The sequence below is a fragment of the Opisthocomus hoazin genome, chromosome 6 (genome assembly GCF_030867145.1).
Source record: "Opisthocomus hoazin isolate bOpiHoa1 chromosome 6, bOpiHoa1.hap1, whole genome shotgun sequence".
Lineage (NCBI taxonomy): Eukaryota > Metazoa > Chordata > Aves > Opisthocomiformes > Opisthocomidae > Opisthocomus > Opisthocomus hoazin.
In genome coordinates this window covers 76,518,491-76,541,079 of record NC_134419.1, presented here as the reverse complement: position 1 = coordinate 76,541,079, position 22,589 = coordinate 76,518,491, and the positions used below count along the sequence as shown (strand labels likewise).

The following is a 22,589-nucleotide window of genomic DNA, read 5'->3' as shown; positions in this document are numbered from 1 at the left end:
CTGGCAGCGGAGCGGTTAATTTTTTGCTTACACTGGTAACCACATGTGTTTATAGGCCCGAAACCCGGTACCATAATCAAAATAAAAATAATTTGACCTGAAAGAAATGTTTTCTTCATACCAGGAGGGGTATTTAGGCCAGGCAGGAGGGGAGGGAGCCGTTCCTGGAAGCAATTACATGGCCACATAACTGGGCTAATTAAGAAAGAGACCTAAATGTTCAAGTTCTGCTGGGAGGGAAAATATCTGGGAAAACATTGCCTTTAATTCCTCAGAATCCTGGGTTTGTCTCTTCTCTCTGCAATTCCCATCGCTCAGAGAGGGGAGGTGAGCCCATATCGCTCCCGTTCTTATTTGCTCGTACGGCACCAAACCAGAGAGGCTTCAACTTGGGGCAGAAACTAAAGCATGAACACGGTTGTTGTAGAAATACCAATAATTTTTAAAAGCCACAGCACCGCAGAAATCCTTCTGCGCTTTTTGAATGCAGGCCAGCGCTGCGCTTTGTGCCTCTTCGCCTTCCAACGGGGTACAAAGCCAGCAGGTGGTACTCCAGCGAGTGGGTGACGATGAGGTGCCATTTCACTACCCCCAGTGTCCGGAGGCAGGTCGCTACTCTTCACCCTAAGGAGGGTGTGGGTACCAGGGGAGCTGCTGGCATCTCTGACCACCCTTGTGCCCCTTCAGATGAGGACATCCTCCCATTTCGGTACAGGGCTTGGGCTTGCTTTCATAGAATAGAATCACAGAATGGTTTGGGTTGGAAGGGGCCTTAAAGCTCATCTGGTTCCAACCCCCTGCCATGAGCAGGGACATCTCCCACCAGACCAGGTTGCTCAGAGCTCCATCCAACCTGGCCTTGAGCACTGCGAGGGAGGGGGCAGCCACAGCTTCTCTGGGCAGCCTGGGCCAGGGCCTCACCACCCTCATGGGGAAGAATTTCTTTCCAGCTTCAGCTTTTTGTTTTTTCCCCCTTTCCACGTGAAGCACAAGCCTCAGGAGGGCAACCTCCAAACTCCAACATCCCAGCAGTTTTTCTGGCACCGTGTTAATTAATCTCGTGGCAATGTGGTCCCCTTCCTAGGCAGTCTCACAGCTCCAGGGACCGTGTCCATACCAGCAGGATGTGATCAGGAATGGTCAGGATCAGATTTTTCTATGAATTGGGAGGTTTCTCGAAGAACTGGTTTTCTTTTTCTGGTGTGGGTGTGCCTAAAAAATATGGGAGAGGAGCAATGTTGCAAGGGTGACGGGAGGTGGCTTGGACCCCGGCTGTCCTCCTGGCTGGGCTGATTTGAGCAGAAACGGGTGGTTTCACCCTTTGCAGGACATTAGGAGAAGCTGGCTGGGTGTATTGGGTGAGAAAAATGGATTTTCTAATAAAAACCCAGAGTCTGCCAGAGATGCTGTGTGGTGGAGAAAAAAACCTGCTTGGTTTTCCTCTCCCGTGGTCCAACGCGATTCTTCTCCAAAGGGCACCTTGCTGCGCGGGGACCTGGGGACTTGCCATCTCCCGCCTCCGCCGCTTTCCCACCTCTCCGTGCCCAGGTTTCCTGTGGGATTCGGGATGGCTGTGTGCCGGAACGCCTCGCGGCAGCGCGGGCGCTGGGTCCGGGGGCTTGTCCCCGGGGCTGGCGCGTGTGTGCGGGCCGAGCCGCCGGCTTCCCTCCGCGCGGGGACACCTAGCGCGGGTGTCACCCCCACGACGGCCGCCCCGAGGGAGAACTGGAAATCGTCACCAGCAATGGAGAACAAGCCCTCGCCATCTCTTGCCCGTTCTGTTTCCTGCCTTGTAAGACTTCGATACGGTCGTTAGTGAGAGATTTTAATTTGTGGTGACGCGTTTCCAAACGCAGCCGTCCTTCTTACAGATGTTTTGGGAAGCGAATCATTTTATCCGTATATATCTAAAAAAAATTAATCCATATATATCTAAAAAAAATTATATATCTAAAAAAAAATTATACATCTAAAAAAAAATGTAATATCTATTTGTTCAACCCCAGCCATGATCCCTGCAGCACTAACGCCAAGCAGGGGCAGGCCTGGCTGCGAATGGAGGATGACCTTGTGACATCTGGAAACACGGCGCGCCGCGGAAGGAAAGGCACGGATGTCGTTGTGGCACCGCTGGCAGCCGTTGTCAGACGTGGTCAGGGCTACTGGTTCCTGCCGGCTGGAAGTGCCCTGCTAGGATCTGTGCACTGGTAATAAAAGAAGGCTTGGGGGTGGCACCTTGCCACGTTTCTGATGGTTCCACAAAGTTTTGGCTTCTCACAGAATCACAGCATGGTCGGGGTTGGAAGGGCCCTCTGTGGGTCACCCAGTCCAACCCCCTGCCCAAGCAGGGTCACCCAGAGCAGACTGCACAGCACCGCATCCAGGCGGGTCTGGAATATCTCCAGAGAAGGAGACTCCACAGCCTCCCTGGGCAGCCTGGGCCAGGGCTCCGTCACCCTCAGAGGGAAGAAGTTCTTCCTCATGTTCAGCTGGAACTTCCTCTGCTTCAGTTTGTGCCCGTTGCCCCTTGTCCTGTCACTGGGCACCACTGGAAAGAGTTTGACCCCATCCTCCTGACCCCCACCCTGCAGATATTTATAAGCCTCTCTGTGAGGCTTCCGAGCGTCTGCAGTTTGAAGAGCTTCATCTCTCACAGCGAATACTGTTCTGCTGATACCTTCTCCTAAGTTTTCTCCAGCATCCGTTTACTTCCCTGCGAGGGTTGTACCCATGGATGCTGAGGAGTCCCAGACAGCTGGCAAACTCCTCCTCCTCCTCGGTGGAGCTCCGTGTTGTGTAGCATGTGGAACAGAGTGCCGTTGCTATAGAGCACATCAGGCAATTGAAATACAGGGTGCCCTTGCATCTCCCCGGGGTTACGGAGAGCTTCCCGTGGCTCTGAAGTCACCATCCGTAGGGATCTGCCCTACGGCAGGGCAGAGAGGGTGCTGGCAGCAGTGAGCACCAGCTGAGAAAGTGGTGGGAGGAAGCAATGGGTGTGCTTGGTGAGGAGGAGCTACAGAGAAGACTTTGTTCCTGAAAGATGCCCGTTACAGGAAGGGTGCTGAGATGTTGGAGCTGGGTACAACGGGACTATTCACGTTGCGTGCTGGCTGCCGTAGAGAGACAGCGCCGGTCACGGAGCACGTGCCGTCACGGGATGGAGTCATCTGCACCAGGAATCACCAGAGCGTCCTCCAGAAACGTGGGTGGGTGGTTCTTGTGTTTTTCAGGATTAAAATCAGCTTTGGCCTGGGCTGGAGATCCGGAGGGGTGGGGCGTGTAATGGGGCTCTCCTGGTGGCTGGGAGCCAGGCTGTCCCCTGCCTTGTTTTCCCTTCCAAACTAACGAATAAGGGCAGTTTCCGTGAGGATCCATGCACGAAGGAGCTCGTACGCTCCCAAAGCTGAAGCCCACCAGCTTGGGAATGTTTCGGGCTGGTCTTGACGCTGAACGGGCAGAAGGTTCAGACTGCGGGATGGGAGAAGTGACCTCTTCTCTCTGACCACCCAGCTCTAGCCTCGAGGGGTAAAATTCTCTACAGTTTCACGTAAGAAGATTTTCTGGTTAAATTTTGGCATCTTCCAGGCTTGCCAGCGAGGGCAGGAGGGGCAGAACTGGTCTTGGCCAGGGTCAGCACCCGCTGGAACCAGTAGCAAAAATTGCCAGAAGGTAGTGACGGGCAAAAAACTGGAGGTTTTAAATTCCAGACGTGTCCCAGGAAATAGCTTGCTATTGATGTAACTTCTGAGACAGACTCCAGCGTCCAAGCCCCAGTGTTTTTTAAATAAACATGAAGGAGAGCCTGCAAAGGTCAGTTGGTGGCTTGGTGGGAAAAAAGCCTTCGGTTGAGGATCAAAAGAAAATGGCTCGGTTCGGAGGGCGCAGAGGACCTCGGCGGCCGGCTGGTTTTAACTTTGGTCAGACCATTACACACGCCGCCGTTGTTATTCATTGCCCCTGTATTTTTTTGATTTAAAAACACAAGGAGTTGAAAAAAAATCAAATCAATATTGGAAATGAGGTTTGTAATGGTGTTTACTCCTGGCACGAACTGTGAACGGGTTTTTTTCCCTCCTTTGACAAACAAGTCTCCGTGCTCGTTGAAGTCCAGCAAACCTGGTCTCGGCTGGTGGCCCCGAGGCAGGGCAAGGCAAGTGGCCCTCGTTGAATCACAGAACCACAGCATGGTCGGGGTTGGCAGGGACCTCTGTGGGTCACCCAGCCCAACCCCCTGCCGAAGCAGGGTCACCCAGAGCAGGCTGCACAGGACCGCGTCCAGGCGGGTCTGGAATATCTCCAGAGAAGGAGACTCCACAGCCTCCCTGGGCAGCCTGGGCCAGGGCTCCGTCACCCTCAGAGGGAAGAAGTTCTTCCTCATGTTCAGCTGGAGCTTCGTCTGCTTCAGTTTGTGCCCGTTGCCCCTTGTCCTGTTGCTGGGCACCACTGGAAAGAGTCTGGCCCCGTCCTCCTGACACCCACCCTGAAGATATTTATGGGCATTTCTAAGGTCCCCTCTCAGCCTTCTCTTCTCCAGGCTGAACAAGCCCAGCTCCCTCAGCCTCTCCTCGTAGGAGAGATGCTCCAGTCCCCTCATCATCCTCGTAGCCCTCCACTGGACTCTCTCCAGTAGCTCCTCATCTTTCTTGAACTGGGGAGCCCAGAACTGGACACAGCACTCCAGATGGGGCCTCACTAGGGCAGAGTAGAGGGGAAGAAGAACCTCCCTCGACCCACTGGCCACACTCTTCCTCATGCACCCCAGGATGCCATTGGCCTTCTTGGCACCCAGGGCACACTGCTGGCTCATGGTCACCTTGTCATCCACCAGCACTCCCAGGTCCCTCTCCGCAGAGCTGCTCTCCAGCAGGTCAGCCCCAGCCTGTACTGGTGCCTGGGGTTGTTCCTCCCCAGGTGCAGGACCCTGCCCTTGCCCTTGTTGAACCTCATCAGGTTCCTCTCAGCCCAGCTCTCCAGCCTGTCCAGGTCTCGCTGAATGGCAGCACAGCCTTCCGGTGTGTCTACCACACCTCCCAGTTTGGTGTCATCAGCAAACTTGCTGAGGGTACATTCTAACTCTTCATCCAGGTCATTGATGAAGAAGTTGAACAAGACTGGGCCCAGTACTGACCCCTGAGGGACACCACTAGTTACAGGCCTCGTTGAAGTTGCCCGCTGGTGCAAGCCCTCGTTGCTGCCATCCTCCTGCCTGCGACACCAGGGAGGATGTTTGTAACGTGGCGAGGAAATTCCCCCCTGAAATATTTCTGTTGCTTTCAGAGATGTTTGGCAGCAGTTTATCCCCGTGCTGCGCTGAAAACGGAAACTTTTGTTGAGCACCATAGGTTACAGAATCACAGAATAATAGGGGTTGGAAGGGACCTCTGTAGGTCACCCAGTCCAACCCTCCTGCTGAAGCAGGGTCACCTACAGCAGGCTGCACAGGACCATGTCCAGGCGGGTCTGGAATATCTCCAGAGAAGGAGACTCCACAGCCTCCCTGGGCAGCCTGGGCCAGGGCTCCGTCACCCTCAGAGGGAAGAAGTTCTTCCTCATCTTCAGACGGAACTTCCTATGCCTCAGTTTGTGCCCGGTCTTCGAGTTTTGTCAGGTCCAAGTGCATATATTTTTAATTTATAGAGGGCAATATGTTAAGAGGAATGGATTCTTTTGAAGTTATGGCACTGGACTGGACCTCTTATGCGTCAGCTCCCTTCCTGCCTCCTCTGCAAATGTCCTTCAAGCGGAGTTTCCCTGCCTCAGTTTCCCAAGTGGAGAAGTGAAGGCAAGGTTTTGTCACCTCCCGCTGTCCTCAAGCCGTGCCGGCTGGGCTGGGATGTGCTGTGGGTGCTCCCCACAGCGATAAAGCCTTGCTCTGAGGTGCCGGCTCACATCGCTGCCGCGGGCAGCCTGCGAGAAAGATCCGTCTCCCTGTAAAAGGCCGATTCGTTGGTGCGGCTCTGGAGTGACCATTTCAGGCAAGGCGCTTGGGTGCCATCAGAGGACGCCTGCAGGAGGTGATTTATCGCCGCGGGCTCTGTTTCAGTTACCCGACAGAGCTTTGGACAGCGAGACCGCGGTGACGCCCGTTGTTGTGGTGGTGCGGTCAGCATGGTCCCGTCTGCCCCAGTTACGATTCTGTGACTCACAGGCACGATGGGCTGAAAATAAATTCGGTTGTGGAAGCAGAAATGGGCTGTGCCCAGGGACCTGGGCATATCTGCCACGAAATCACTTTTCCAGCATGGGCCGGGACTTGTGTACGTGGACGGGCTCCTCCGGCAGCATCCCTTGCCCAGGTGAGGGAGGTCCAAGTGCCAAGGGGCACCATGGTACCCAGGGACTGTGCCCTGCCACCCTCTGCTCCCGGCTCCATCCCCTGCTGTCGGCTTCATCCCCTGCTTCTGTCTCCATCCCCTGCTTCTGTCTCCATCCCCTGCTTCTGTTTCCATCCCCTGCTCCCGGCTCCATCCCCTGCTGTCAACTTCATCCCCTGCTTCTGGCTCCATCCCCTGCTCTCGGCTCCATCCTCTGTTGTTGGCTCCATCCCATGCTGTCAGCTCCATCTCCTGCTCCCAGCTCCATCTCCTACTCCCAGCTCCATCCCCTGCTCCCGGCTCTGGCTCCATTGCCTGCTGTCGGCTCCATCCCCTGCTCCTGTCTCCATCTTCTGCTCCTGGCTCGATCCCCTTCTCCCAGCTCCATCCCCTGCTCCCGGCTGCATCCCCTGCTTCTGTCTCATCCCCTGCTCCTGGCTCCATCCCCTGCTCCTGCCTCTATCCCCTGCTTCTGAGTCCATCGTCTGCTCCCAGCTCCATCCCCTGCTCCTGACTCCATACCCTGCTCCCGTCTCTATCCCCTGCTTCTGAGTCCATCGTCTGCTCCCGGCTCCATCCTCTGCTCCCGGCTCCATCCCCTGCTTCTGTCTCCATCCCCTGCTCCTGGCACCATAACGCAGGGTCCAGGGATGCAGGGTCGGGTGTTGCACCCTTGTTCGCACTCACGCGGGAGGACAGGGCTGGAAACACAAACACAGCTTGGCAGTGTCTGTCCCAAACGCACACAAAATCCGATTGTATCCCGAAGACGGGCGTCTGATTCACCACGTGCTGCTTAACCCGCCGGCGCCTGGGCTGGTGGGACACGTGGACCCAAGGAACAGCTTTTAGAAAGCAGAGATCCATCCTTGAATGATTCCACATGCTCGAAAGCGGCGGCCGCACGCGGTTGTTCCTGCTGGTTTTAAGAATCACAGAATCACAGAATGTTCGGGGTTGGAAGGGACCTCTGTGGGTCATCTAGTCCAACCCCCCTGCTGAAGCAGGGTCACCTACAGCAGGCTGCACAGGACCTTGTCCAGGTGGGTCTTGAATATCTCCAGAGAAGGAAAGAAACCCACCCAAGCCCCAGCACTCCAGGAGATTTCCAGCCTCGCTGCTCCCTCCCACCGTCCAGGTGGCTGCAGTGGTGGCAGGGTCTGCAGCCGGTGGTCGGGTTTCTCTCCCCTCCGAGGTGCTTCACCGATCCCATCATCTTCTGCCAGAGCATGGCGGAGAACGGAGCAGGGTGCAGATTGCGGATCTGCGGCTGAGCCCGGCGCAGCGGTGGGAGCGGCTCCTTTGGACATGAGGCGCCGTGGGCAGCTGGTGGTTTTGTAGAAAATACTTTTCCAACAAGTAATGATGGTCAGAACTGTTACTTGGGAATGGCTTCCCTTGCAGAACTCTCCCAAAGCATTTCGGGAAGCGTCGCTGAAGAAGCGGGGAGGACAGTCACCTTTTCTTCTCGAGAGAAAGAAGCTCAGGGTTAGCCCAAAATGGAACCTGCGTCAGAAAAGTGATGTGTGCTTCCAGTCTGGTTTTAATTAGCAGGTGCCCGTGGTGGGAGGTGGCCTCGGCTGCCCTGGGTAGCACCCATCATACAGGGGGTCTGCCCGGCGCTTGGTGTGTCCATCTCGGGTCGTTCAGTCGCCCGCTCCCTGGGTGTTTTCGCCGTGGGGCCGCTGCCTGCCTCGTGTTCGAGGTGTGGGGATCAGCTGGTGCTTGCTGAGGGCCTGGAGGGTGTCGTTTGGAGGAGGGTGGCTTTACGCCCCGTAAATCACCGCGCGAGCCGTTGCTCCTCGCAGGTCCCCTCTCCGGAGGGAGGTACCCTGGGTCCCAGCGTGAGCTTGGAGAAGCTGAGCCAGAGGCTGTGCCCTGGCTGGGGAGATGCTCGGTGGGGTTTCCCCACTGAGATGGGACTGGGCAAACCCAGCCACCAACATTAATTTGATGCCTGGGGAGAAGCAGGCTACCATTACTGGAGAGCTACTGGAGAGAGTCCAGCGGAGGGCTACGAGGATGATGAGAGGACTGGAACATCTCCCCTACGAGGAGAGGCTGAGGGAGCTGGGCTTGTTCAGCCTGGAGAAGAGAAGGCTGCGAGGGGACCTTAGAAATGCCTACAAATATCTGCAGGGTGGGGGTCAGGAGGATGGGGCCAGGCTCTTTTCAGTGGTGCCCAGCGACAGGACAAGGGGCAATGGGCACAAACTGAAGCAGAGGAAGCTCCAGCTGAACATGAGGAAGAACTTCTTCCCTCTGAGGGTGACGGAGCCCTGGCCCAGGCTGCCCAGGGAGGCTGTGGAGTCTCCTTCTCTGGAGATATTCCAGACCCGCCTGGACGCGGTGCTGTGCAGCCTGCTCTGGGTGACCCTGCTTCGGCAGGGGGTTGGACTAGATGACCCACAGAGGTCCCTTCCAACCCCTACCATTCTGTGATTCTGTGATACCATTATCACCTGGAATTAGTCACTGTGTGCTAATCCTGCACCCTGTGTGTTGCAGGAGGTGGGATGACGGCACAGGGACTTATCTGGGATTAGGTGTACCCTTGCACCTCCTGCCTAGCGTTCGATGTCCCAGGTTCACACACCGCAGTGCCACCTTTCCATAAATTCTGGGTTTATGCTCACCCACGGCAGGATTTCATCCCTTTGGGTTGTGTGTGGCCAGCAGGTCGAGGGAGGTTCTCCTTCCCCTCTACACTGCCCTGGTGAGGCCCCATCTGCAGTGCTGTGTCCAGTTCTGGGCTCCTCAGTTCAAGAAAGATGAGGAGCTACTGGAGAGAGTCCAGTGGAGGGCTACGAGGATGAGGAGGGGACTGGAGCATCTCTCCTACGAGGAGAGGCTGAGGGAGCTGGGCTTGTTCAGCCTGGAGAAGAGAAGGCTGCGAGGGGACCTTAGAAATGCTTACAAATATCTGCAGGGTGGGTGTCAGGAGGACGGGGCCAGACTCTTTCCAGTGGTGCCCAGCGACAGGACAAGGGGCAACGGGCACAAACTGAAGCAGAGGAAGCTCCAGCTGAACATGAGGAAGAACTTCTTCCCTCTGAGGGTGACGGAGCCCTGGCCCAGGCTGCCCAGGGAGGCTGTGGAGTCTCCTTCTCTGGAGATATTCCAGACCCGCCTGGACGCGGTGCTGTGCAGCCTGCTCTGGGTGACCCTGCTTCGGCAGGGGGTTGGACTGGGTGACCCACAGAGGGCCCTGCCAACCCCGACCATGCTCGGATTCTGTGATTCTCTTGCTGGTGGTTCCTGTAGCACCGACGCTGAAGCTATGAGGTGCCCACACCGTAGCCATCCCACTTCTTCATCGCTGCAGTCCGTCCCGCTCCGCATCTCCCCAGCGCCGTGGAGGACACGGTGGAGGATGCAGTGGAGGACGCGGTGTCCCACTGCGTCGGCATCGTCCTGACGGGTTGTCACCTCTTTGTCTCCAGCACTTCGATTAATCAAAGTGCTGGTGCGAGTAGAGGCTTCGTGTCACTGCCGGGGGGTGGTGTCAGCGAGGGGACCCCATCCCCGTGCTGGTGACAGGACTGGTGGGGGACGAAACGCCGGGCACCTGCTGGTACCGCGACCAGAGTTACAGCAGGAGAAGTCGGGTGGAAGCGTTCGGTGGGAGCAGGTTTCTGCTGAAATGGGCTGCGGGATCCTGCGGGACGCTGCGGGACGCTGTGGGATGCTGTGGGATGCTGTGGGACGCTGTGGGATGCTATGGGATGCCATGGGATGCTGCAGGATGCTGTGGGATGCAGTGGGATGCTGCAGGATGCTGTGGGATGCAGTGGGATGCTGTGGGTTCCTGTAGGATGCTATGGGACACTGCAGGATGCTATGGGACGCTGTGGGATGCTGCGGGGTGATGCAGGACGCTGTGGGACGCTGTGGGATGCCGTGGAATTCTGTGGGATGCTGCAGGATGCTGTGGGATTCTGTGGGATGCCGTGGGATGCTGCGGGATGCTGCGGGATGCTGCGGGATGCTGCAGGATGCTATGGGATGCCGTGGGATGCCATGGGATGCTGCAGGATGCTGCGGGATGCCGTTGGATGCTGCGGGATGCTATGGGATGCTGTGGGATGCTGCAGGACGCTGCGGGATGCTGCGCACAGGTGGGATGGTCAAGCCCTGGAGAGCGTCGCTGCTCTCTGGCTCTGCGCGTAGCTGTGCCTGCTGTATTTCTCGGTGATTTCTGGCATTCGTCTCTCCAGCATCTCCCTGGGGCTCTGCAGCACAGGGTGGGTCCCGTCGGTGGGTGATAGAAGAGCTTTTTCTGTTGCATTTGGGCAAACCCACGAAAAATCCTCCCTGTTGTTGGGGCAGCTAGAGAGCTCCAAAGATAAGAGCAAAACTGCGAGTAAAACCAAATTAACTCTACGGGATCCAAACGCAGCGGTAATATTAATGACTTAAAGCCTTCTCCTTGCCTTTTTTTTTTTTTTTTTTGATTTGTTTGTTTAATACTGTGGTGTGAAGCAACTTGGTAGGATAATAGATATTTCTGAGCCTGCTCGTGAAAGCTGTTTTTCACACCAAACAGAATAAAAGCCAAATTATCTGCTAGAGCTGTAGACTTTCAATCACAGAATCACAGAATCACAGAATAGTAAGGGTTGGAAGGGACCTCTGTGGATCTTCTAGTCCAACCCCCTCTGCCCAAGCAGGGTCACCTACAGCAGGCTGCACAGGACCTTGTCCAGGCGGGTCTGGAATATCTCCAGAGAAGGAGATGCACCGTGTAAGCGCTGGTGCCTGTTGTCGCAAAATGAGGACTGGGGCCATGTAAATATTCTTCTTCATTCGCGGGTGAGAAGGGAAGAGCCGGGAAGGCAGAGCCTGCAAACACGGGCAGCATCGTGGTACCCGGCGGGAGCAGCGCGGGAGCCTCCCGCTCCGTACGGGGATGCTGCTGCGGGCGCGCTCCGCGGCGCGTCCGCCTGACGAAGGGCGCGGGGCTGCCTGCGAATTGCTCAGTGCCTCCGTAGATAAATTAAAAAAAAAATAAAATAAATAAACTGGCGGATGGGTTTGAGCTCGCTGACGTGACAGCGCCGCGTGCGACCCAGCCCTGGCTCCGCAGCAGGCACACGAGCCCCGCCGGCGTTTCACGCACCCCGCCGCCACCTCCTGCGTTTTCCTTCCTCCCGTATTTCTGTCGTTTCCTTCCCGACGCTTCATTCATCGCTCGGGGGCTCTCTTTCTGCGGGAGGACGGGCTCGGCGTTAGACCCGCGGCCTCGTCGCCGACGGCGATGCTGATCTTGGAAGCCGGTGCTGCCGAGCCGCGTGCGGCAGCGGTTGGCAGCACGGCTTGGGGCGAGACAGCCGCCTCTCCCGCTGTTTGGGGAGGCCAGAGAGCCGCCGGCGAGGGGCTGGGGAGACCTGTCTGGGGTAGCTGCTGCACCCCGGTGCCCGTGCTGCAGCCCCGGGGCCGCTGGCAAAGCTCCTGTGGTGCTCCTCGTGGGGGGAACCTGCTGCAGAGCAGCTCTGTGGAGAGGGACCTGGGAGTGCTGGTGGACGACAGGTTGACCATGAGCCAGCAGTGTGCCCTGGATGCCAAGAAGGCCAGTGGTATCCTGGCGTGCATCAAGAAGAGTGTGGCCAGCAGGTCGAGGGAGGTTCTCCTTCCCCTCTACTCTGCCCTGGTGAGGCCCCATCTGCAGTGCTGTGTCCAGTTCTGGGCTCCCCAGTTCAAGAAAGATGAGGAGCTACTGGAGAGAGTCCAGCGGAGGGCTACGAGGATGATGAGGGGACTGGAGCATCTCTCCTACGAGGAGAGGCTGAGGGAGCTGGGCTTGTTCAGCCTGAAGAAGAGAAGGCTCAGAGGGGACCTCATAAATGCCTATAAATAACTTCAGGGTGGGTGTCAGGAGGACGGGGCCAGACTCTTTCCAGTGGTGCCCAGCGACAGGACAAGGGGCAATGGGCACAAAGTGAAGCAGAGGAAGTTCCAGCTGAAGATGAGGAAGAACTTCTTCCCTCTGAGGGTGACGGAGCCCTGGCCCAGGCTGCCCAGGGAGGCTGTGGAGTCTCCTTCTCTGGAGATATTCCAGACCCGCCTGGACAAGGTCCTGTGCAGCCTGCTCTGGGTGACCCTGCTTCGGCAGGGGGTTGGGCTGGGTGACCCACAGAGGTCCCTTCCAACCCCGACCATGCTGTGATTCTGTGATTCTGAGATTTTTTAGATGTTTGCTTTAGCAACATCTCGCTTTCTTCCTGTCCCCGAGGGCTCGCCCGGCACGCTGGATCGCTGCAGCTTTGGGGAGAGCTGGGGGAAGGCAAACCAGCTCCTCCAAGGGTTGGAAGCGGTTGTGAGCAAAAGGCGTTCTGGATGGAAGGCACATCGCAGATGCTTGCTGGGTGAAGTCAGGATGGCCACAAGCATCTCCCAAAAGCCACCCATGTCGGATCTGGGGGGGTGTCTGGATGCCCTCGGCTTCCTTCGGACCGGCAGCGGTCGGGCTGCCTGCTGCCCCTTCGGTCTGGCACTGAAGGTCGAGGTTGTGGAGGGGCTCGAGGGGGCCCGGGGCTGCCTGGCTGTGGGGAACAAGCGCCGCATTGTGCCACCAAAACTGCTTTTTGGCCGATCTCAATAGAGGGCTTGACTGCCCGGTTTTGCCCGCTCAGCACTTCAGCACATGCTAAATTCACCCAGTAAATAAAAACCGAGTAAAAAAATCCCCGATGGGTGGAGAACAGACGCTGCATTGACGGCGATGGCCGATCCCCGGCTGCTCCGCGGCCAGCGCGGGCGACGCTGGCTCGGGTATCACCGCCTTGGGGGGACCCTTCCCCAAAATGTTGATCCCCACACCCTCTCAACGCCGACCCCGGCTGCGCGGCGGCCGTTACCCCCGCCGGGAAGGTGAGGCGTGGGATTGCGTGGCGGCTGGTGCCTGTGGAAACTTGCTTTGCGAGCCGAACGCCGTCAAACCTGCGTCAGAAGGGAGTGCCTCCGCCTGGCACCCGCACGTGGCCTTCCCCCACGAGCAGCGCTGGAACCCGCCGGACCGGCGGGAGGGTTTTCCCATCCTCCTCCAGGGAAGGTAAAAAGATTACCTGGAGCCACTCGAGGCCGTATGTGGAAAATGTTGGGTGGGAACAGGTTGCCCAGAGAAGCTGTGGCTGCCCCCTCCCTGGCAGGGTTCAAGGCCAGGTTGGATGGAGCTCTGAGCAACCTGGTCTGGTGGAAGATGTCCCTGCTCATGGCAGGAGGGTTGGAACCAGATGAGCTTTAAAGTCCCTTCCAACCCAAACTGGTCTATGGTTCTATGGATGGAGCTCTGAGCACCCTGGGCTGGTGGAAGATGTCCCTGCCTTTGGCAGGGGGGTTGGAACCAGATGATCTTTGAGGTCCCTTCCAACCCAAACCATTCTGTGATTCTGTGATTTGAGCAGGGAAGATGGCTTGATTGTCTTGCCAAAGTCCAATAAAATGCAAAAATTCCTTGAAAGTCAAGTACCTTCATGGCTGCTCTCCGAGACGTGTCCAGGCTTCTTCCCTCTGAGGGTGACGGAGCCCTGGCCCAGGCTGCCCAGGGAGGTTGTGGAGTCTCCTTCTCTGGAGATATTCAAGACCCGCCTGGACAAGGTCCTGTGCAGCCTGCTGTAGGTGACCCTGCTTCGGCAGGAGGGTTGGACTAGATGACCCACAGAGGTCCCTTCCAACCCATACTATTCTGTGATTCTGTGATTTTGTGAAACACTTTTCATTTGGATGGGAAGAGTGTGCTGCGGACCTGTTTAGTTGCTCTCCAGGTTGTATCCTCTTTCATTCATCATGATGGCATCGCCCGTCTCCTTCTCTGAAGCGCTGTAGAGCGTCTTTCACTTGGAGCATCCGTCCATTCAGGACGTGGTTTAGCAGGCATGGTGGTGATGGGTTGACGGCTAGACTTGATGATCTTAGAGGTCTTTTCCAACCGTAATGTTTCTATGATTCTATGATCTTCCATCCTCACGGGATGCTCCAGCCCACCCGCAGCAGCCCGGCACGCCCGCCCCTGGGTACACAGAATCAGAATCACAGAATGACAGCATGGTGGGGGTTGGAAGGGACCTCTGTGGGTCACCCAGTCCAACCCCCTGCCCAAGCAGGGTCACCCAGAGCAGGCTGCACAGCACCGCGTCCAGGCGGGTCTGGAATATCTCGGAGCCCATGGAAGCGCCGGAGCCAGGAGATGAGCTCAATTAGCAGAAGGAGAAAAATCAACGTTCTCAGAAGAGCCAGAGTCTTGTTTGTAGAAGGGGTTTGCACTTCTGAGAGGGCTGTTGACTTTCAGGAGACTGAGGCTTTCAAGTGCCTAAATCACTGTTGGAAATACGCTTGCAAATTTTTTGAAGTACTTTTAGAAAATATTTCTCCTGTGTCCTCGGGCCTTGTCCAAGTACAGTGGTAATTGCGAGTTGTCCATTAACCACAACGTGCAGGTCTCTGCTGGAAGCCGTTCCACATTCAGCACCGAGAAGACAGACCGCGTGGAGAGGCACGGCTTGTGTTTAAAATCCAGGAGAAGGATGACGCGGGGGCTGGGCGCAGCTGCGTTTTTAAACGACAAAAGTCTGCTTTTTTCACGTGGGCTTGGGGCTTGTGGGTTTTTGGAAGGTTTCAGAGACTGAAGGCCACGTGAAATGAAGCCCCCTCCACCCCCAGCTTGGGCAGTGGCCAACTCCTGCTTGGGCAGCGGGAACTTCTCCTTTCAGACACGGCAGGCTCTGCGTCACCTCCTGCGACGCTCGTGCCGCTGCGGTGCGTCGCTTAGCGCAGCGCCCAGAGCCTCTCCGCAGCGCGTGCTCGGCGGGTGCTGACTCAGCACGAGTACCTGGGGGTTTCTTCAGCAACGATCGGAGCGTGAAGTAGCCGGGCCTTTGACCTGCATCCCTCAGGGGGGACGTAAAGGGGTGGTTTTGCTTCATTTAGAGCCTGGGGTAAGTTATTTTGGTGGAGTTACTCCCAGGTTACCTGGATTTGAAAGAAAAAAAACCTCAACCAAATGTGCATAAATTCCCTGGGAACGTCGGTGGGGACGTATGGAGCGAGGCTGTGTCTTCAGGTTGTTTGGTCATGACCCATGCAATGGAGGACTCCCCGGGTACCGACACTCCCCTCGTTACTCCGGCTTCGGTCTGGCTCAGGCTCTTGGAGAGAGGGTGTGATGGAAGCAGAGCCAGGGTTTGCCTTTCCCTGGGACAAATGGGTGTAGGAGACCTCTTTGGGTCTCCTGCTATCTCCAGGCAACCCAACACCCCTGTTAGTTTGACGACATTTTCCCTAACCGATATTAACGGGTTGTGGTGATGAGGTTTTAGGGCTTTCAGAAACGTTTAGCAGTGCTCCAGCATATCCTTCTTGTTGGAAACATAACACACCCTCCTCCACGCCTGGCTTGCTGTCTCCAGCCTAAACCCCGCTTCTCCTAATCTGTTCCTCAGGGGTCACCTCGCTTGGACTTACCAACTTCTTGCTGCTCTGGACTCTCAGAGAGCTGCCAGCGTCTGTCTTTGCAGATTTAACCCCACCAGACAGCTTGTTCAAGAAAGTCCTGACCAATGCCAGGCGCTGGCGAAGCCTCTGGGGAATCCCACCTGATCCATATTTTCACTGTGACATGAGCTACCCCTAACTGGGCTCCCCAGTTCAAGAAAGATGAGGAGCTATTGGAGAGAGTCCAGCGGAGGGCTACGAGGATGATGAGGGGACTGGAGCATCTCTCCTACGAGGAGAGGCTGAGGGAACTGGGCTTGTTCAGCCTGGAGAAGGGAAGGCTGAGAGGGGACCTTAGAAATGCCTCTAAATACCTGCAGGGTGGGTGTCAGGAGGACGGGGCCAGACTCTTTCCAGTGGTGCCCAGCGACAGGACAAGGGGCAACAGGCACAAACTGAAGCAGAGGAAGTTCCATCTGAACATGAGGAAGAACTTCTTCCCTCTGAGGGTGACGGAGCCCTGGCCCAGGCTGCCCAGGGAGGCTGTGGAGTCTCCTTCTCTGGAGATATTCCAGACCCGCCTGGACGCGGTGCTGTGCAGCCTGCTCTGGGTGACCCTGCTTGGGCAGGGGGTTGGACTGGGTGACCCACAGAGGTCCCTTCCAACCCCGACCATGCTGTGATTCTGTAACTTATCATGGCGTGTAGTTTTTTTCCTTTAGTTTTCCTTCATGCGCGCATCTCCTACAGCCTATAGACAACATAGAAGCCGTGTACCCGCGCTGTGGTCTTCTCCTCACGGAGGCACGCATCTTTAAAAGCCCCACAGGCAGTGGGACGGCCGCGTTATTTCCGTTGGCGTTCACTAATTAGGATTTAGTTTGCTCCTTTAACAACCAACCCGGGTACAAGGCATGCCCGGTCAGGTACGCACGTTTGTGGTCGGATGGCATCTCCGAGAGGCTGTGTCTGCTCTACTCTGAGGGGTTTCGAACGCCCGTCAGCTCCTCATCATTGCTGGAGTTTGAAACTGTTTTGAAGATCACAGAATCACACAGAATCCCAGCATGGTCGGGGTTGGAAAGGACCTCTGTGGATCATCCAGGACCTCTTGTCCAGGCTGGTCTGGAATGTCTCCAGAGAAGGAGACTCCACAGCCTCCCTGGGCAGCCTGGGCCAGGGCTCCGTCACCCTCAGAGGGAAGAAGTTCTTCCTCATGTTCACACGGAAGGCGTGACAGCGCGTAAACTAAATCAAGTTCTGGCCAAGGCCACCAGCCATGGAGCCGCTTCGTCAGAGAGACGAGGGGCAGAGAGCTGACCTCGCGTGGGCTTCAGTGGGGGAGGACGGCCATGAGCCATCGCGGCGGAGGGTTTAGCAGCACACGAGCTCCAGCTGCTTGGAGAAGGGGCTGGCGTTTCTCTTGGCTAAATGTCATCGTCGGAAAAATTCATTTATTTTTGGGCAGAAGAGCTCTGTCCTGCCTGGCACGTGCGGGCTGGGGGCGGTGGTGGGGCCGATCCGGAGCGGGACGGGGGTGGTTTTGATGCCGTCGCCCATTGCAGGGGAGGGAGAGGTGGGTGGATGGGGAGGTGGGGGTTTGCAGCCCCGCTCCCGGGGACCAGGCGGCTGCGGGCCGGGTGCTTCAGCCGCTCCGCGTGCTTCCTGCTGGGATGGGGGGGTCGCAGGGTTGGGGGTCGGCGGGGACCCTCGGCTCCTCTGCTGTCACTTGGTTGAGGATTCCCTCCGGTGCCTGTCTCAGCTGCCTCTTTCCCCTTGCCTTTGCAGAACCGCCAGACTTTCAACAGCCTCACCTGCCTTAGCTCCGCGGCCGAGGACGGCTCCCAGCGGCTCCCCGGCCCCCAGCCATGGACCGCGGCCCCCCGCTCCCCGGAGGTGATGCCGGGCAGGACCCCCGCCTGCACCCCGGTGCCGGAGCCGCCGCGCTCGCGGGTTGACGAGCACCGGGCCAGCAGGGATGACCTCTCCTGTGAGGAGGAGGAGGACGGGGCGGCGTGGCGGAGCGGCGGGACGGGTGCCGAGAGCCTCTTCCAGCTGGACGGCGAGATAGACATCGAGCAGATAGAAAACAACTGAGGAGGGAGCGGGTCCTCTGGCCCCCGGGGTCGGGGGGCTGCCAGCAGAGCCGTGGTCCTGCCGCTGCTCGGGAGGGGACGAAGCAGCTTTGCCAAAATTTCATCAGGTCTTCGCAGCAAGTTGTGTGTAAATCTTGAAATTCTTTGTAACTACTGTAGCCGGAGATCAGCTGGGCGGAGGAAGCTGCCCGTCCCGTGGGGAATCCAGGCGCGGGGATCGCCAAAAAACTTGGCGCTCAGCGAGTAAACGGCTTTCGCCGACGTAGGGTTGGAGCTGGTGGGGCCAACCGCGCTCCCCGGGGTCCCGCCGGCGCCCGTCCATCAGGGGATGCGCGAGGAGAAGCCACCGCCCGCGGGAAGGGAGGAAGCGGGGGGAAAACCGGAGCGCTGAGCTCTGCCGACGGGGAGCTGGATGGTGGGAAACCGGAGCGCTGAGCTCTGCCGACGGGGAGCTGGATGGTGGGAAACCGGAGCGCTGAGCTCTGCTGATGGGGAGCTGGATGGTGGGAAACCGGAGCGCTGAGCTCTGCCGACGGGGAGCTGGATGGTGGGAAACCGGAGCGCTGAGCTCTGCCAGTGGGGAGCTGGATGGTGGGAAACCGGAGCGCTGAGCTCTGCCAGTGGGGAGCTGGCGGGTGGGAAACCGGAGCGCTGAGCTCTGCCAGTGGGGAGCTGGATGGTGGGAAACCGGAGCGCTGAGCTCTGCTGATGGGGAGCTGGATGGTGGGAAACCGGAGCGCTGAGCTCTGCCGATGGGGAGCTGGATGGTGGGAAACCGGAGCGCTGAGCTCTGCCAGTGGGGAGCTGGATGGTGGGAAATCAGAGTGCTGAGATTTGCCGATGCGGAGCTGGCCGGTGGCCGCGGGGGCAGCTGCAGCTCCTCTTCTCCGGCCGCATCCTGCGCGGTCCTGGCACCCCCTCGCTCCCCGCGTCCCTGGCAGCGCCCTGAGAAGGAAATCGCAAGTGAAGCGTTTTGCTTAGATGTAATAATGGCGAGAGCTGGATTTTTACTTTCTCTTTTATTTTTCCTTTCCTGATGAGGAATTAAAGGGACCCCTGGCCCACGCAGCTCCAGCCCAAGGATGCTGAAATCTTCCCGATTTCTGCTCTTCCCAGTCCCCTCTCTCAAACCCATCGGGGAAGACGCCCCGATCGGGCTCGGTGCCCCCCTCGCTCGGGTTCCCGAGCCCCGGTTTTGAGCGGGGCCAGGCCGTGTACCCACTCCCCAGCAGCCGTGGGCTCCTCGCTACCCGAGGCACGGCTGCCACCCTCTTTTCTTCGCTCCGTCTTACTGTGAAGGGGCCGAGCGCCCGAGGCACGCCGCGGGGTTACTTGACACAAAGTCAGCTGGCGAAAGGCTGAAAACCCAGGTAGCAGCACTGAAAGCTTTTCCTGTGCCTTTTGAAAGCACGGATAAAGTGGTGACCATGACGTCTGTACGCTATGAATGCTCTTTGGTAAAAACAAGCTGTCCGCTCGCTAACAGGTTTAGAAGGACACGTTTTATTTTTTTTTCTCCGTCTTTTTTTCGGTTGTTTGTATGTTTGAAGCTCTAGGAAAGCTGTACAAGTGACTTCCAGCATCTTCTGCAGGTTCCCTCAAGCTCAGGTTTTACTTCCCGAGCTCGGCAAAAGCAAGAAAGGAAAAAAATAAAAGTTCTCAGTGCCAACAGCGACTGAAGAGGCGACGTTTTTAACAGGGCTCGGCACCCCCGCTGTTAAACCGTGAGGCGCCTGTAACTCGGAGAGGGCTGAGAGCTGCTGGTACAGGTTTTCTTCGTCATTTCTGGTTATTTTAGTGCACTTTTCTGCGGTGGTTCGGGATGCGTGTGGCGTCTCCCATCACAGGGGAACCCATCAGCTGTTATATAGCTTTATCCCTGCCCCAGCACCGCAGAGGTTTTGCTCGCAGCGGTGCCCACGTCCGCTCCCTCCGGGCAGGGCCAGCCCCAGATATTTGGGGAGGGGGCGGCGGGGACGACTTTTCATTTCGGGGGACCCTCCAGCTCTTCCCAAGCGTCCCTTGATGCATCGCTCAGAAAACACATTCCCGGCTTCATTTCTCGCCCTCCTGGAGCGGAAGGCGCTGCCCATTCGGAGGTTTTGGGAGGGTCCAGCCACGCCAGCACGTCCCCAGGCTGCCACCCGTCCCGTCCCCATCCCGGCTCTCGGCTTTGAGTCTTCCCGATGCTCCGTAACCCCCAGTGCCGACGCGTCCCCGGTCCCGGGGCACGCAGCTCCCGCTGGCCGCGGGCTCCTCCGCGGCCGCCACCTCCCGACTGACCGAAAAAAGGGCAAATTCACCCCAATCCGTGTCCGGCTGGTGCCGCGGAGCGCTGGGTGGGCGCTTGCATGTGCATCACCGGGGCTGTAATTCCTAAGGGCTTCTGTCTTCTTTCCAAGGGCTGCTACCGGTGCCATGCTAACCCCCCCTGGTAGGAAGGCGACCCACGGACCACTGCCCAGCTGTACTCGACGTAGCCGTAGCGTTCAGTTTACACACAGCACAACTCCTTTGCCTTACTAAAGACGCTTCTCCGAGGAGTCGTGGCCTTCCGCCGGGCACGTTAGCGTAGGCACAGACTACAGTGAGCGACGGTTCCGAGGCCGCGGTGGTGTCCTGTTGGGTATTTGGTCATTGGGTTTGTATGATTCCATGTACTTAGTTTAAGAAAGCCTTACTTTTTAAATTTTTTTTTTTTTTCTCTCTCTCTCTGTAGAGGTAAAACATTTGTGGATTTATATATATATATAAATATATATATAAATAAAATAATTAAAAATATTAAATATAATATAGTATGTGCCTCAGATTCAGGGGACATCCTGTTGATTGTAAAGTCAGGAGCGGCGTTACTCCCCGGCATCGTACGCCCGCCCGCAGCGGGAGAGCAGGGCATCCCCCCGGGGGGGGAGCTCCTTTTGCTTCATAAAGGGCTTCCCCGATCACACAGACCGGTTGGTAACCGCCCCGGCAAATCCCTGCCGGCCGCCAGAATGTGATATTAAAGTAATAACGCAGACAAGGGGTGTTCTTCCTTGCTAGGTAGCTAGAACAGGCGGATTGCCGTGAAGAGACTCGGTGGCTTGGCCGGGGCGTGCCCCAGTCTGCCCAGCAGCCCGGCCAGGCTGGCACCAGTAAGGCTTCGTCAGCGCGAGTCCTGGAAAAAGGGATTTTAATAGGAAAAATCTTAGCGCGTGCGCGCACGGGGAGTTTGCTGTGTGTGTGCAGATGCAGCTCTTGGAGCCTGTTCTATGAAAGATTATGTTAAAAAAAAAGAAAAAGAAGTATTTGTAAAATAGATTGTAATTTTTCCACATTATAGCCTAGCCTATTTGGCCGATAAAGTTGTGTTTCAAGTGCATTGTTTAAAAGCTCCTGGCTGAACAGGCTAACAGACTTACACAGGACGTTCTAGGATTGTAGCAGTGCTTCACAGCGTTCATGGGCTTGATGGTCAAGAAATCAAAAGAAGAGGATGGCCAAAAAAAGACAAAAAAGAAGGAGAAAAAAAAAAAAAAAAAAAAGAAGCAGCCTTCTGAAGCTCTGACCTGTAGTAGCCAAGTCCCGCTGGCAATTGCACAAGCGCAGCGGGACGTGCGTGTCCCGGGGAGGGGCTGCCCGAGGTGCCCACTCGTAACCCCGCCACGACTCGATTGCACTAGAGCAGCTCAGTCTCAGGAAATTGCTCGTTACTTTTACTGTGTAAATAAAGCTTCCTGGTTCAATAACCCGCGTCTCGCCTCTCTCTGCCGTCCCCGCGGCCGGGCGCTGCTGCGGGCTCGGGGGGCTCGGGGACGTCGCTGCCCCGCGGGGACGTAGCAGCCGGGTTGTGGCACCGGTCGGGGTTTGATGGGGCAGAGCTGGGTGGGGGTGGAGGAGACTCACGTCCCTCTCATCGCCCAGAGCGGGTCTGGCTGCACCTCCTTGGGTGCTGGGACACCCCTCCCCCCCCCCCCCCCCCCCCCCCCCCCAAGAACGGGTGTGGGTTGGAAAGCTGGGCAGAGGAACCTGATGAGGTTCAATAAGGGCAAGGGCAGGGTCCTGCACCTGGGGAGGAACAACCCCAGGCACCAGGGCTGACAAGCTGGAGAGCAGCTCTGAGGAGAGGGACTGGGAGTGCTGGAGGACGACAGGGTGACCATGAGCCAGCAGTGTGCCCTGGCTGCCAAGATGGCCAGTGGGATCCTGGGGTGCATTAGGAGGAGAGTGGCCAGCAGGTCGAGGGAGGTTCTCCTTCCCCTCTGCTCTGCCCTAGTGAGGCCTCATCTGGAGTCCTGTGTCCAGTTCTGGGCTCCCCAGTTGAAGAAAGATGAGGAGCTACTGGAGAGAGTCCAGCGGAGGGCTACGAGGATGAGGAGGGGACTGGAGCATCTCTCCTATGAGGAGAGGCTGAGGGAGCTGGGCTTGTTCAGCCTGGAGAAGAAAAGGCTGAGAGGGGACCTAATAAATGCTTATAAATATCTGCAGGGTGGGTGTCAGGAGGACGGGGCCAGACTCTTTCCAGTGGTGCCCAGCGACAGGACAAGGGGCAACGGGCACAAACTGAAGCAGAGGAAGTTCCAGCTGAACATGAGGAAGAACTTCTTCCCTCTGAGGGTGACGGAGCCCTGGCCCAGGCTGCCCAGGGAGGCTGTGGAGTCTCCTTCTCTGGAGATATTCCAGACCCGCCTGGACAAGGTCCTGTGCAGCCTGCTCTGGGTGACCCTGCTTCGGCAGGGGGCTGGGCTGGGTGACCCACAGAGGT

At 57.3% G+C, this 22,589-nt stretch overlaps 1 protein-coding gene across 2 annotated transcripts in view; it reads left to right on the top strand.

Annotated features, from left to right (window-relative positions):
• The window catches only part of FAM53B (family with sequence similarity 53 member B), a 57,930-nt gene extending 36,357 nt beyond the window's left edge, over window positions 1-21,573 (top strand). Inside the window, exons 5-6 of one of the 2 annotated variants that reach the window (XR_012764321.1) lie at window positions 17,535-19,605; window positions 20,245-21,573. Coding sequence is in view for 1 of the 2 variants with exons in the window: in XM_075423897.1 (XP_075280012.1) it covers window positions 17,535-17,843 (309 nt within the window). In the remaining variant the exon portion in view is untranslated. Of the gene's footprint in view, window positions 1-17,534 lie in introns of both variants that reach the window. The other variant, XM_075423897.1, reaches the window with a different exon arrangement.
• The last annotated feature ends 1,016 nt before the right edge of the window (window positions 21,574-22,589 follow it).